The sequence below is a fragment of the Capricornis sumatraensis genome, chromosome X, assembly GCF_032405125.1.
Source record: "Capricornis sumatraensis isolate serow.1 chromosome X, serow.2, whole genome shotgun sequence".
In the NCBI taxonomy this organism is placed as follows: Eukaryota; Metazoa; Chordata; class Mammalia; order Artiodactyla; family Bovidae; genus Capricornis; species Capricornis sumatraensis.
Genome location: NC_091092.1, coordinates 85,942,227 through 85,958,051, shown reverse-complemented (window position 1 = coordinate 85,958,051; position 15,825 = coordinate 85,942,227). Strand labels below are relative to the sequence as shown.

Genomic DNA, 15,825 nt, shown 5'->3' with positions numbered 1-15,825 from the left:
GCTATGCTTTAGGTGTCATATCTAGGAAACCGTTGCCTAATCCAAGGTTGTGAAGATTTATGCCTAGGTTTTCTTCTAAAAGTTTTATAGTTTTAGTGCTTAATATTTAAGTCTTTGATCCATTTTGAGTTACTTTAATGCAAAGTAGGAGTCCAGTTTAATTCTTTCCATGTGTATATCCAGCTGTCCCCGCACCATTTGTTGAAAAGACTATTCCTTCCCCCATTGAAATGTCTTGGCACTCTTGTCAAAATCAATTGCCCATGGTGCATAAATTTATTTCTGGACTCTGAATTCTATTCCATTGGTCTGTATATTTATCTTTATGTCAATACCACTCAGTCTTGATTGCCATATTATGTAGTAAGTTTTTAAACTGGGATGTGCAAGTATTCCAACTCTGTGTTTCTTTTTCAATAGTTTTGTAGCTATTCTGAATCCCCAACATTTCCACTTGAATTTTAGGGTCAGTCTGTCAAGTTCTGCAAAGAAGTAAGCTGGGATTCTGATAGGAATTGCACTAAATTTGTAGATCAATTTGGGGATTATTGCTATCCTAATGCTATGAAGTTTGTATTCATAAACATGTGATGTGTTTTTATTTAGGTATTCTTAATTTCTTTCAACAATGTTTTATAGTTTTCAATGTATAAATCTTGCCCATCTTTTGTTAAGTTTATTACTAAGTATTTTATTTTTCTGATGCTGTTGTAAATGAAATTGTTTTAATAATTTCACTTGTGGGTTTTTCTTTGCTAGTGTATAGAAATACAATCAAGTTTTCTATGATCTTGTGTCTTACAACCTTACAGAGCTTTGTTGTAGTGGCTTTGTTGTGGATTCCTTAAGATTTTCTGTGTACAAGATCATGTTATCTGCAAATAGAGATTGTATAATTCTTTCTTTCCAATATAGATGTCTTTTATTTCTTTTTCTTGCCTAATTACCCAGACTAGAACCTCCAATACAATATTGAAGTGCTGAGAGGGGATATCCTTGTTTTGTTCCTCATCTTCAGGAAAAAGTATTCAGTCTTTCACCATTAAATATGATGTTAGCTGTAGAATTTTTGTAGATGCCCTTTATCAGGTTGAGGAAGTTCTCTTCTATTCCTAGTTTTTTGAGTGTTTTGTGTTTTTGTTTTAATTTACTTGTAATTGGAGGATAATTGCTTTAAATGTTGTGTTGGTTTCTGCTGTACATCACTGTGAATCAGCCATTGTTGAGTGTTTTATCATGAAAGGGTATTGAATTTTGTCAAATGCTTTTTTCTGTATCTATTAAGATCCTGTGGATTTTGTCTTTTATTCTCTTAATATGGTATATTACATTAATTGATTTTCACATGTTGAACTAATCTTTCATCTCAGGGATAAATCCTACTTGGTTATGGTGTATAATCCTTTTATATGTTACTGCATTCTAGTATTTACTAGTATTTTGTTGAAGATTTTTATTTGTATATTCATAAGTGATATTAGTCTATAGTTGTTTTTTCTTACTATGTCTTTGTCTGGTTTTGGTATCAAGTAATGATGACCTCTTAAGTTCATTCCCTTTAATTGCCAAGTAGTATTCCATGGAATGGATATACCATATTTTGGTTAATCATTCATCTGCTGATGGACATCTGGGTTGTTTACAGTCTTTTCTTTATTACAGCAAACCTGCAACTTACAAACTCTTATGTCTCTGTGCACACACATGTGGAAGAGTTTTTTTCCTGGGGCAGGGGATATCAGTCTATCCATCCTTCCACCTCCCCACCCATCTATCCATCCACCTGTCCACCTACCCCTTTATTCATCTATCCATTTACTGCCCTTCCTTCCTTCTTTCTTCCCTTCCATTATTCCTTTCCTTCCATCCTTCCTTTGTTCCTTCCTTCCTTCCATAAATCATCTATCTCTTGGCACATAGCATCTGGGTCCAAGGCAAGTTATTTTTGTAAAAAATAGGCAGGAAACCTGCTACAGCTTTTGGCAAAGCCTTTCATGTGCTAAAACTCACATCCTTAACCATCCTGTATCCCCAGCATTTTGGGGGCTCCCTGGGAATTTACTCATAGGGCATGGCTAAACTACCACCTGGAGACTGTTTAAGAGACCAGAGTCCACAAGACTAGGGGCTCCCTCACCTTAAAGAGAGTCTCGTATGTACTCCTTCATCCATCTCTTATTTGCCTAGGGATCTGTACTCTCCCCTGTCCTCTTTGCCTGCCTCATTCACTGGTTCCTCCTCTTGTTTCAGAACTCTAAATGTCCTTGGGCCTCTTCTCTAGTTGACATGTTCTCTCTTGGTGAACTCATGCAGTCTCTGTCTTCAGAGTATCTCCAGAATCTAACCACTTTTTACCACCTCTCCCACCAGCACCAGTGTTACTCATCTCAACCACTGCAGTAACCTCCTCCTCTGGGTCACCCAGCTTCCACCCTCAACCTTGTAGTCTATTTTCCTCAAAGCATCCAAAGGGAGCTTGTTAAATCCTAAGTCAGATCACGGTTCTCCTCTGCTCATGACCCTCCTGTGGCTCCCCTGTCACTCAGAGTAAAAGCCGGAGTCCTCTCCATGGCCCATGAGGCCCCACACCATCTGTCCCCCCAACCTCTCCCACCTCACCTCCTGCCGCTCCCCCTACTCATGCTTCCTCTGTACTAGCCTCCTCGCTGCTCCTCACAGACACCAGGCCCCTGCATGTATCAGGGCCTTTGCACTGGCTATCCTCTCTGCCTGCTATGGTCTTCCTGTAGCTATTGGCACAGCTCCCTCCCTCATCTTTTCATGTCTGGGCTAAAATGTCTCTTTCTCAGTGAGGTTTCCCTGACCATCCTATTACATATTGGAAAATGCTTCAGTTTTTTTTTTAATCTGTTGCCACTTTCCCAAAGCACCTATCATCCTCTAACACACTTGATATTTTCCTTACTTAATTTTGTTTCTTTTCTGTCTCTCCCACCAGAATGGCAGCTCCACAAACATAGATAAGCTTATCTCTTCTGTTCAACAATGTCTTTCCAATGCCTGGAACAGGCCCAAGCACACAGTAGGTGTTCAATGTATGTTTATTGATTGACTGAATCAGTAAATGGTAGGGGAAGAGGACAGAAACAGAGAAAATTTGTTCTTGTCCCATCTGTCTCCTCTTGTTTGGAGCAGAGCCTCAGCTGAGATGAGTCTGAACCTGCCAGATCCAAATGTAGAAAGTGCCACATTCTGCAGGGCTGAAACCAGCTAAGGTGCTCTAGGAGGAGGTAGTATTATCTGGGCTGGCCCTTGAAGGCCCCATGGGAATTGCAGAGATCTTGGAGTTCAGTCAAACCAGTTGGGTGGAATAAACATCAGGTAGCACCTGGCTGGAGTGAGCTGAATCAAAAAGGATGAAAAGGGTAAGCTCACTGACAAGGAGAAATCTATCAGGGGCCTTGAATCCCAAGCTGATGACCCTGAATTTGGTCCTCAGAGATGTCATACCCCCTGGCCACTGACCCCCAAATAGCTCAGAGACCTTATGTTCTAGAAAAACAGCCATATATAATGCTGAGACAGTAATAATAAAGAGCTCATGTTAATTGAAAGTTATTTATTGGGGCAGCTTGGATAGGGGACTCTCAGACATGTTGGTCCCAAACCCACTTCAGATTGCCCAGAAAAATGCATAAAGTGCCTGAGTCCTCAGTCCTTAGAGGTTTCTGGACCTGGGTGAGGGTTTGCAGGAAGGAAGGGAGGGGTGACATGGCAGGGGATAGAATGGCAGAGACCTAACCTCCATCATGAGGAGATATAGTTGGGACCCCTCAGTCAGGTTTCTGTCAGGGTATTGGAGGTAGATGGACATAATGGGCCCTTTTGCCCCTGTTCTGGGGACTGGACCCTCCTCAATGACATCACAAGTCTGAAGTGGGAGGAGAGAACAAAAATCATTCATTCACAGACCATGTTTGAGACCAAAATTTCATTCTTTACCATGGCCTAGAACACCCCTGTATCTTTCACACTTCATCTCCTACCATTCTCCTCTCCCTCACTCTGTTCCAGCTATGTAACAGCTGTATGACCTCAAGCAGAGTACTGCCGGGGTCCAGCCCCGGTGGATCCAGGGAATTCGAAGGGTGGACGGCGTTGGCGTGAGAAAAACTTATTTATTGATTGATGTAAGATTAGATTAGGAAGAAACAGTGTAGTAGGGAGATTAAGTGGAGGAAGAGGGCTGAATAGCTTGGTTTACGCGGAAAGCCAATAAAGTTCCAGACAAGGAGCTTGCACCATCTACGTTGGGCCACCGGCGCTCGCTTGAATATCTAAGGGTGCCACGCCTTAGGCTCCCTTTCGTGGGTCTTAACAGCCAGGGCAAGTAAGTAGACCTGGCGGCCCTCCGCGCCCCAGGTGGAAATTCAGCCTGAAATTAAAGAGCAGAGGGAGGGAAAGGGAGAGAAGAAGAAGAGAGAGAGACACGGGGGGGGGGGGGGGGGAGCCAGATTCCCAAGAAACCAGGCCGAGAGACTAGTCCGAGAAACTGGTCCAATCCTTTATTGTTCAGAAGGCCTTTTATACTTTTGATAAAACATGGAGATCAATGGGTAGCACAAAATTATGTAGCGTTCGCAGCCCAGACTCTTTCTGTATATCATTTTGTATACAAAAGGTCTCAGGTGATTTACATTATCTTCTGGCCAAGAGGCTTGTTAACACTTTTTTGGCTCTCTTCCTTAATGAATGTTAATTTTGTTTCCCCTGAAGTGTTTTTCTTTAATCTACATCTCCTTAAAGCGCTAAAGTTACATCTCTATAGAACAAAGGTGCAGTGGGTTATAACAAAGAAGGTACTTAACTCAAAGATCTAATGTTGCTAATACCAGGTCTACTACTTGTTTTTCTATATACCAACTATATCTACAAATAAAGGATATGAAAATTTGGCAGCAAGTATTGACTCAACAAATGAAACTTTTAATCAGTCCTATTCTAATGACTTTGACTCCTCAGAAGCCCCTACATTCCTAGGATGTTTTAAGCTTCCTGTGCCTCCTGCGGTCAGGAGGCCTCAAACAATCACACGCGCAGCTGTACGAGTCCTGCAGGCAGGCTAAAAAGCCATCAGAGGGGTTTTTGGATTGAAACACTCTTTCAAATGCAGAAGACTAAAGCCCTGAATTGACTTTTCCCAGAGAATGTCAGAAGAGTGGAAAAGCAGAGCACAAAAACCGGCAGATTTTTGTTGGGGTACATGCTTAGGAATTTCCAGAGGGGCCCCTGAAGTCTGAGCACGCCTTGCGTATGTCAGCTTCCTTCCTCATGACCTTGTCACGGGCGGGATTCCTCACACTGGCTCCCGGCAGAGTACCTAACTGCTCAGCACCTCAGTTTCCTCATCCATCAAATGGGGATGATAATGTGCCTAGTAAGTGGCAGAGTCAGAATTCAAACCCAGGCAAGTCTGGGCCAAAGTCCATACCCTTAACCCCTGTGCTTTACCCACTTTACTTCCAAGCCAGACTTTTTCACTGATATTTTCCAAAAGAGTCCAGGTCAATTTGCACAAAATATATTTAATACCTCAATCTTTGTTCCCCAAAAGGAGAACCAATGTCCCCTTTACATGAAATCATCTTAAGTATTACAAGGATACTAAATTAAATTACAGTGAGTAAAAAAAAATTACAGTGAGTCAGAAATTATTCCCTGTTCAGTCCTCTTTCAATCCTTCTGATTATACCAAGAAGAAAGTGTCTGGTGGATGCGAAGTCCTTGATACCTCTCTAACCAACCTAACTTTGTCAAGCCCAGAGATTGGGGGAAGCAGAAGTGGCTAGAATCTAATGACACAGTGATGCTTTTACAGCTGTTTGTTTTTATAAATGCCTCCCCTTTATGCCAAGATATGATGGATTTCCACTTACTTGGTTGAACATTTTCTTTTTACACAAATGTATTTATATAAATAGAGTTTAGGTATACTGTTTTCCACAAGGGTGATATAAAGTTTTCTTTTAAAATACATTTGTTTATGGGGAAAATTATGTCCATGATAATGAGTAAACAATGGTGTGCAAACCTTATATGGATGTGATGAAACCTGTTATGTCTGAAATTTGAGTCATGCTTTTGTTTTCATTGCATCTGTAGCAGCTTTCTCAAAAGAAGATGGAAGTTTGACTCACCTTGAGGCACTGGACCATTTCCTCCAAATGCATCTTTGTGATCAGGCATATATCCAGGGAGCTGGGGACCAGGTGAGTGGCTTTGGATTCAAATTCCTTTCCCACCTCGTGGAGGTTAAATTTCTGGTCTCCAAAACACAATGCTTTCTGGTCTCCCTATATGGGGGGAGAAAACAACCTGGAACTAAACCTCCAAGGTGAGTGTGAGGCACAGCCCCCTATCTACCCCAACAAGGTTAAAAAAAGAAATAGAACAAGGCTTTGATGAAAAATAGCCACTTGGTACCCACTCTTATCTTGTTCCCTAGAGGCAAATGCTTTCAATGTGTGTATGTGTTTCTTCTGGAAATTATTTCCATACCTGCAAATAATATGTTGATACTATCCATGGCAGAGACTATAATCTGCCTGCTTTATATAAATTTCTCCCCTTTTTCTTTTAAATACAACCCAAGTTTTAGTGGGGTCTATTGTGCACCCAGCTTTAAAAACCTGCATTTCCCAGCATTCATTGCTGGGCAGCCATGGAAGGCTGGACAATGAAATGTTAGCAGAGGCTCTGAGCCATGCTTCTGAAAACCTTCCCACCCCACTGAGCTGACGCTTTTTGCCTACTCATTTCCTCCTTTCAGCCACTGCCCACACCCTGCCTGCCTACCTCTAGACTGATTGTTGAATGAGAGAAAGAGAAAACTCTATTTTATTTAGCCCACTTAGCTTAACCCAGTTAAGTTTTCTCCCACATGCCTCCAAACACAGTCCCTAACTGACGTGCCACTATTTCTTGATTTGGCAACTTCAGACATTTTCTATCTTTTTCCTGCTATGATAAATGAGAATTTAGCTCATCCACAATACTACCCCTCCCAATAGTATTATGTCATCAGTTTTAGCTCCTCTTTTGATTCCTTTACAATTTAAAAATAACCCACTTGCACCTTAATGTTTTGATGGATGAACATAGTATCTCATTGACCTAAGAGATACCCAAGTATGTCTTCATCTTGCCTCTTTCTCCTGTGCCTGTCAACTTCTGCCATTTTTATTTATTTATGTATTTAATGGCAAAATATTTTAATTTTTCATAAAACTATTTCCCCTACTCCATAGACACCACACAGAAAAGAATCTGTATGCATGTGTTCTGGTTGAGCCGGAGGATGAGACTTCTTCCATTAAAAAAAAAATCACTTTTATACTCCCTTGATATCACCATGGCTGATACTACATTCATTCTATCAGAAAATGACTTTATTTCACTTGAATGATAGTTCAGCTGAGTATAGAACTTGAGATTGTAGGTTATTTTCCCATAGCCTTTTATATGTGGCTTCATTGTCTTCCTGAATCTGGTATTGCTGATAAGACGTCTGATGTTAATCTGTTTTCATTTCTTTTAGATATGATGCATCCACCCTCCACTCTTGCAGCTTTTAAGACTTTTCTTGATCCTAGATGTACTAAAATTTCACTCCAGTGTGTCCAGATACCAAGGGCTGAGGCCTCATATGCCTATTATTGTTGATGCATGCAAGGCCCTTCTCTAGTTTTATTTATATACTTAATCTCTTTATCTCCAGTCTTCATTCCTGTCCCCAACATAGGCAATGATTAAAATGTGTTTGATGTTCATTCTTTGGTTTTCATAAGTTATTGTAAAAGGTGTATTATTGTTTTATGTGTGTATGTTATAAGTGGTATTGTGCTATGGACATGATTTGGCTTTGCCATTTTTCGTTCAGCATGATCTTTTTAAGACCCGTCCATCTTGCTGTGTATAAATCCAGTCTGATACTGCATAATTCTATTTTTATGCATGACATTCGATGTTGGAGCTTCCCAGGTGGTGCTAGTAGTAAAGAATCCATCTGGAAGTTCAGGAGATCCAAGAGACTCGGGTCCAACCCCTGAGTTGGGAAGATCTCCTGGAGTAGGAAATGGCACCCTACTCCAATATTCTTGTCTGGAGAATTCTATGGGCAGAGAGGCCTGGCGGGCTACAGTCCATAGGGTTGTAGAGTTGGACACAACTGAGAGACCAAGCACACACCATAGAGCACACATTCCATGTTAATTTTACATTTTTTTTACTCTGTTTGCCATTCATGGGCCCTTTCCATTGAAGGCAATCAGTGTCTCTGCATCTCCCACATTGGGAGTTGTTCCAAATTCTCAAGGATTGTATTCAATCTCTGGAAACCTTTTTACCTTGGATCCGTTTTTCTTGGGGACATTCGTTTTCCTGACCCAAACTGGACTGATTGTGTTCTAGGTATCTTTCTGGATCTTCCTCTTAGAATCCACTGTTTCCTGACTTTGATGTCTTATTCCTGGATTAATCACTCATTTTGATAACATATTCTCAAGTAATTTTGAAAGCAAGTAGGCCAAGTTTCTGAGTCTTTTTCTTAATATGTCTAAGAATGTTTTATTCTACACCCACCTTGATTAATAATTTGTCTGGTCATAGAATTCTAGGTTGAAATGTTTTCCCTCAGAATCTTGAAGTTGTTATTCTGTTGTCTTCTGGTCTCTGACTCTTGGGAAATCTGAAGTCTACATTTCCTTTTCTTCTGTAGTTGAACTACTTTTTAACCTCTCTGAAAACTTCTAGGAGCTTTGTATTTATTTTGATGTTCTATAATTTCTTAGGAACATATCTAGGTGTAAACATGCTGGATACTCAGTTAACTCTCCATATAAGGACTGGAAAGATCTCTCACATTATTCTTTGGTTATTTCCTCCCTCCCTTCCCTCCCTTTATTCACTGAATAGTGAAGTCCCACTATTCAGAGTTAGGAATCTCCTCCACTGGTCCTTTTTAAATTTTTAAATTGTGTGTGTGTGTTTTGGAGTTTTAGGCTACTTTTTAAAATAGTATAATCAAATTTTACCCCAGCTGCAGTTTGGAATTTGGGGAAGTTGTTACCTCAAAAGTCATGACCTCCATGCCCAGGATCTTGGAATAAAACATAGTGGTGTCTTTGAGTCTCTTTACTGTCATCACAATGTGGTCAAGTCTATGGATAAGACACAGGGAAGGGGTCCGACTGTTGTCCCTCCATGACTAAAAAAAGAAAAAAAAAGAGTCAAAAGAGACCACACTGCCACTGGTCACACCCATGTTTCCTGTGTTTCCTTCTCCCCACTTCCCCTCACCTCCCCAGTGACTATACTTCCTTCTACCCCCATTCCAAGGGGAAAGTCCTGGGAGGAATCTTCAGTACTTATTGCTCATGTGTGGGTTCACAAGAGTCCATGTGTCTGCCATGACCACCCTCCACTGTTTTCTTATTCTTTTCCTCCTTCCAGAGGGATAGAGGTGAAGATAGGAGTGAAGTGAAAGTCACTCAGTGGTGTCCGACTCTTCCGACCCCATGGACTGTAGCCTGCAAGGTTCCTCTATCTATGGGATTCTCCAGGCAAGAATACTGGAGTGGGTTGCTATTTCCTTCTCCAAAGGTGATCAGCTTAAGTCAGGTTTAAATCCCTTATGAGTTTACCGATTGCATTTTGTTGATGCTGATCACCACAATTCTTTCTCTGAACTACCATACTACAATGCCCTGTAATTTTTTTTTTAAAGGAGGTGCGTGTTTAAAAATGGACTCATTTGTTGGTTTTTTAAGACAATTCCACATAATGTTACTAGTGGGCTAATGATGGAATTCAGGTTGCCACCCCCCAGGCCACTCTTCAAAACAAGCTGCTTTATAGAACAAGGGAGAGTTTGGTTTTTGGAAGATAGGAGAGTTGAGACCAAAAACCAAACTCTCCCTTGTTTTCCCAGAGCTGAAATTCATCTCTTTTATAAGAAATAATAAGAACAGAGGAGGCCCACTTCCATGAGTATAAGCCCTTTATTGGCCAATTTAAAACTCAGTCCCTTCCTTTATCACTCCACAGTTAATCACAGAGGACAGGACAAGAAGGGAGCATCTCAGATGCAGTGATGTTTCTGGGCATGTGTGCCTACAGATCAGCACTGACACCTAGGGGGAGGGCACACCACCCACCACTCATTTCCTGCCTTCAGCACACCTCCCACCAGATCTTTCTCTTGATTGGAGTTTGTTAGTAATTTGTATATTTACATTACATCTGCTACAGGATTATAAGATGCCTATGCACCATAAATTGCAGAGTATAGTGGTTAAAAAAATACATTGCGGAGCCAGACTGATATTTACTTGCTATCTGGGCCGAGAGAGTTTGGTTTCCATTTCTGGAAAATGGGTATGATTTTTTTATGTGTTTTATAGAACTGTTGTGAACAGCTTAAAAAAAAAAAAGTTGGGAGAAGTTCCCTGGTGGTCCAGTGGTTAGGACTTGGTGCTCTCACTGCCAGGGGCCCGGGTTTGGCTCCTGGTTGGGGAACTAATATCCCACAAGCTGGGCAGTATGGCCAAAAATAAAAAAATATTACAACAATGCCTGACAGCAAGTGCTATAAGAGTTGATGATGATGATGTTGTGGTCATCTTGTTAAAATCCAGACTCTCCGTACTATGACCCTCAATCTTTGCAACCTATTTATTTATTTATTTTCACTGCATCAGTTCTTAGTTATGGCACTTGGGATCCTTCGTTGTGGCTCATGGGCTCCAGAGTACATGGGCTCTGTAGTTGAGGCGCCTGGGCATAGTTGCCCTGCTGGCATGTGGGATCTTAGTTCCCCCATCAAGAATTGAACCTGTGTCCCCACATTGCAAGGCAGATCCTCAAGCACTGGACCATCAGGGAAGTCCCCTCATTCATTGCTCTTGGATTCCAAGCCACATTGTCCTTTTGCCTGTTCCTCATAAGGGCCATCCTTGAACCTTTAGCCTTGGGGCCTTTTGCACATGCTAGTATCTGTCTCCCTGATTAGAATATAAGCTTCATAAGCGTAGAAATTTCTGTTTTGTTCCCCACTGTGTCCCAAACAGCTAGCAGATGTTCTATAATATTTGTTCAATTAATGAATATCTACTATAATAATTGGACTTCCCTGGTGGCTCAGATGGTAAAGCGTCTGTCTACAATGTGGAAGACCCGGATTCGATACCTGGGTCGGGCAGATCCCCTGGAGAAGGAAATGGCAATCCACTTCAGTACTATTGCCTGGAAAATCCCATGAACAGAGGAGCCTGGTAGTCTACAGTCCATGGGGTCGGAGAGTCAGACACGACTGAGCAACTTTACTTCACTTCACTACAATAATTAGACCCAGTGCCTGGCACAAAGTCTGGCTTCTGTTCTATTCTGCTGTGTTCAATTCCATTTGAAACCATTACATTAAAAAAAACCCATTACATTTTAAACAGTTGCTTTCACTTGAGCCCCAGCTTAAAAATACTGTGCTTTTCTATTTTCATGAGTAAAGGAGGCATTAGAAAAGTTCTTGAGTTCTACTGTCCTCATGGATACAGAGTATCCATATGAACACAGAAGCCATAGAACTGGGGAAATGATTGCCATTTGAGCTTCATTGAAACTAATGTTCTATGTATTAAAAATTTTATTAACCTTTTAATGTCTGTAGGATTGATAATAGCACTCCCCTTTCAGTCCTGATATTGGTATTTTATGTTTTTTCTCTTATTGAGAAAACAGAATTTACTAATAATTTCTTAATCTGTTCAAAGAACCAATTTTTGACATTAATTTTCTCTGTTGTATGTTCCCCATTTTCCAAGTTTCTGCTCTCTTTATAATTTCCTTAATTCCACTTTCTCAGGGTTCAATTTGCTGTTCCTTTGCCAGACTCCTGATACGGAAGCTGAGGTACTTGATTTTCAAGTTTTTACATCTGTACACATTTAGAGCTATAGATTTTTCCCTGAGCACTGCTTTAAATTGCTTTAGCCACATCCCCCAAATCTGATAAGTATTTGGAAATCAACTCAACTAACTCCTTCCATTATCCGATGCCCTACTAGCTCATATTCACTCCCCAGTTCTGCTTTGCAGACATGGAGCTCCATCCTTGCAAATTCAAGGATAAGCAAAGCTGGCTCTCTTGAGGAACTGGAAGAAGGCCCATGTGGCTTGGAATCCGAGAGTGAGTGAGACTGGAAGAGGGGAAGGCCAGGCAAGATCATGCAGGGTTTCGAGATGAGGTTAGGGAGGCTGGTTTTAAAAACCATGACTGAAGAAAAATGCACAACCTAAAAGTTGTTGAGTTATGTAATATTTCAGGACTTGACTGAGGACAATAGCCCAGGAGACAGCTGCTCAGATAGCTCTGAGGAGCTGCTCCAGATAGGTAAGGGAGGACTCTAGATATTCTGGAATTTTTGCTGAGAAAAAATAAACCCATATAGTCAAACATCAAAATATTACTGCTAATCACAAAAAGCAGCCTTCTCAAGTTAATGATTTTAGCACTTTTCTATGTATGAGAGGATGCAAGAGTCTGGGCTCATTGAAATCTTTTCTCAGGTATGCATCTTAACTACCTAGGGCCAGTATACTTAACTACCTAGGGTATTTCTCCTAAATGCCCCCAGGACGCATTGTTGGGAGGCAGCTGCAGTGGCTGCTGGCATGAGTCTGGGCAACATTCATTGTTTACTTGGAACAGCAGGTGCCATTCCCTTTCTACAAGCAACACACTTAAGCTTACTATGTGTCAAGCTCTGTTGAAGCACTGCATAAAGCATAATCCACTTTTTTTCTCACAACCAAATATATGTCTATATGTATATTATATATGTAAATATATAAAAACTAGAATGTCCAAAATACTATAGCCTCCCTCTGGCCTCCTCCACAGGGACAGCTTCTATCTTCCTACAAAGTCCTTTTCAAGGTTTCCTTCGGGGTGCCAGTGGCCCTTGGAATTCTTTTAGCAAACCTCAAAAGCAGCGCTCTTTCCTGGCTGCTCCCTGTCCCGCTCCACCCCAATGGCCCTGGCTGAACCAGCTCCTGGAGCCGCCCCTAGGGAGCGGAGCTGAGCTGCTGCCCACTCCTGCAGACCTGCTGACAGTCTGCTGTGTGTTAGAGCAGGGGCTTTCTATGTCCCTCTGCTGCCCTCTGCTTGTCTTTGAAAGAGGAAAGAAGAAGGAAGAGGGTGGGGAAATGGATGAAAGCACACTGGGACAGCCACATAGAAGGGAAGCAGGTTGCCAGGCCCAGCTGGGAACTCTCAGCCTTACTGCCAGTACCTGTGCCCCAAGACCCCCGGGGGCCACCCCATTCACCTTCTTCTCCAAAGTCCAACTCCACATCCTGGCTGGCAGCCTGGAGTGCAGATGGCGCAGTGTGGTAGGCTAAGTGTCTTTGCCCCAGCCTCCAGACAGCCCTCTGGCTCAATGCCTGCAGATCAAGGGGCAGGAATGGGAGGGCCACTGACTAGGGACTGCAGGTGTTGACAGAGGTAGATGGTGCAAGTACAAGGACTCTGACAAAAAACACAGGGCCTGGAAAGTGAAAGCCTAAGGTGTCTTAGCCAGCTCAGGCCACCATAATATAGTACTATAGACAGGGTAGCTGAAACAGTAATTTATTTTCTTACCATTCTGGAGGCCAGAAGTCCAAGACCAGAGTGCTAGTATGGTTGGGTTCTGATAACATCTCTCTTCCTGGCTTGCAGATGGCCACCCTCTTGCCAGGTCCTCACATGGCAGAGAGAGAAAACAAACTTTCTAATGTCTTCTTTTTTAAAAAGCTCCCTGACCAGGTACTGAACCCATAGCCCCTGCAATGGAAGTGCAGAATCTTCACTGCTGGACTGCCAGGGAAGTCCCTCTGGTGTCTTCTTATACAGGTACTAATGCCATCTTGAGGGTTTTACCCTCATGACTTCATCTAACCATAATACCTTCCTAAAGCCCCTAATATATCACATTGGGGGCCTCAACACATGGATTTGGGGAGGGAGACACAAACATTCAGTCCACAATTAAGGATTACTTTGTAATCACATAGAAAAACTACCCATCCTGAAGTTTGGGGAGGACCTTTATTCTAGGGTGTGAGATCTTTGATCTATTTAGAGTGTGTCTCCCAAGTGTGAGATCTTTGATCTGTTTGGGAGTTTATGTCTGGCATATGAAGTTAGGAACAGTCTGAGTTAGAGTATAACTACACTAATTTATAATGGATCTGTTTCCAAGCCAAGATCTCAAAGCTATTAAATGTTCTCTGTCCCAGGGTGTGAGTTTATGAATGCTTTTGGGGTGTGAGCTCTGAAGTCCTCCCCTTCCCACCCCTTTCTCAACCCCATCCTCACCCTCCACTGCTGAGAGGGAACATTCATCAGCCCCATTGCTGTTCACCTTACCCTGAGCTGAGTGCCCTTTCTCTTGTTAATGACCTGTCCAGCCCCTGGGGCATGTGAGTTTTAGATTCTTGTACCTAGACACACCCTAGATACCCACTCAGACAGACACACAAATGCTTTGTGCTGTGCATATTGGTTTTGCTTAAGATTTTCCTTTATGAAGAATTACACATGAATATAGGTTTGTATGGGCTTCCCACTGGAGAAGGAAATGGCAATCCACTCCAGTACTATTGCCTGGAAAATCCCATGGACAGAGGAGCTTAGTAGGCTACAGTCCGTGGGGTCGCAAAGAGTCGGACACGACTGAGCGACTTCACTAGTCACTAGTCACTATGGGCTTCCCAGGTAGCACTAGTGCTACAGATCACACCTGCTGATGCAGGAGACATAAGAGATGCAGTTTCGATCTTTGGTTTGGGAAGATCCCCTGGAGGAGGAAATGGCAACCCATTCTAGTATTCTTGCCTGGAGAATCCCATGGACAGAGGAGCCTGGTGGGCTATAGTTCATGGGGTTGCAAAGAGTCGGACACAACTGAAGAGACTTAGTACACAGCCCACATAGGTTTGTATAAAAGGTTCCAAGAGTACATCCAGTATATGAACTATACTGGTGATCCCCAGTTCCACTCTCCAAAAATGACCACTGAAGTCAGTTTATAGTGTTTCCTTATACACACACACACACACACACACACACACACACACACACACACACACACACACGCAGAGTCACCATAACCATCTCCCACCTGCTTTTCCTGGTCAACAGCATGTCCCGTGGAAGGCATCCCCATCCCACAGGTACACACAGGTTCCATTCATTCTGTATCATGTTAGGTGGGTGCTCTGAGATACAGTATAAACCCCCACCATTTGTTTTACTCTGCAACTATCATTGGCTAGAAATGGACATTTACAAGGTTTTCCCAGCTGTTTGCTCCTGCCAGTCTTGAGCACACAGCTCTGTGCATGTGTGTGCACGTTGAGTTAGAAGTGTAATTGCTGGGTCAAGGGTTCGTTCATTCAGTGGACACCTAATGAATGGGATCTGTGTACCAAGCACTGTTCTTGGCGCTGGGGAGACATCAGAGAATAAGACAAATGTCCCTGCCCACATGGACCTGACAGTCTAGCTGGCGAGGAGGGTGTCCAATTTTTATTTAGATGTTTCACAAGGTCTTGGAAGGTTTCACTCTCATCAGTGGTGCCTTTACTCCACTGCTGTCTGTGGGGTGGGCTCTGTGGGGTGGGGTCTGCAGCAGGAGGTAGGCTGCCTTGACCTTTGCTTTCTACAAGACCTGCAGGGGCTGGGGCTGGGACTCTCTATTTGGGGGTGTGGGTGTGTGTGTGTGCATGTGGCCAGGGATGGGGGATATGGAAACTGCATGGTCCACT

The 15,825-nt window shown here is 42.5% G+C and overlaps 1 protein-coding gene across 1 annotated transcript; it reads right to left on the bottom strand.

Annotated features, from left to right (window-relative positions):
- Positions 1-3,309: 3,309 nt before the first annotated feature.
- On the bottom strand, positions 3,310-14,410 carry GLOD5 (glyoxalase domain containing 5). Its single transcript, XM_068963211.1, has 6 exons — positions 14,375-14,410; positions 13,344-13,412; positions 9,089-9,226; positions 6,159-6,314; positions 3,764-3,892; positions 3,310-3,363 (listed from the first exon to the last, which is right to left on the bottom strand). Exons 1-6 carry the CDS (start codon positions 14,408-14,410, stop codon positions 3,310-3,312), a joined length of 582 nt encoding a protein of 193 aa, XP_068819312.1.
- Positions 14,411-15,825: the final 1,415 nt, after the last annotated feature.

What these genes read in the sequence shown, in the direction of transcription:
- GLOD5 (XM_068963211.1), bottom strand. Translation starts at nt 14,410, where the DNA reads ATGGGGCTGATGAATGTTCCCTCTCAGCAGTGGAGG. An exon ending in TTCCCTCTCAGCAGTGGAGG is followed by an intron (nt 13,413 to 14,374) that starts GTGAGGATGGGG and finishes AAAGACACTTAG; the next exon opens with CCTACCACACTGCGCCATCT. An exon ending in GTTGGACTTTGGAGAAGAAG is followed by an intron (nt 9,227 to 13,343) that starts GTGAATGGGGTG and finishes TTCTTTTTTTAG; the next exon opens with TCATGGAGGGACAACAGTCG.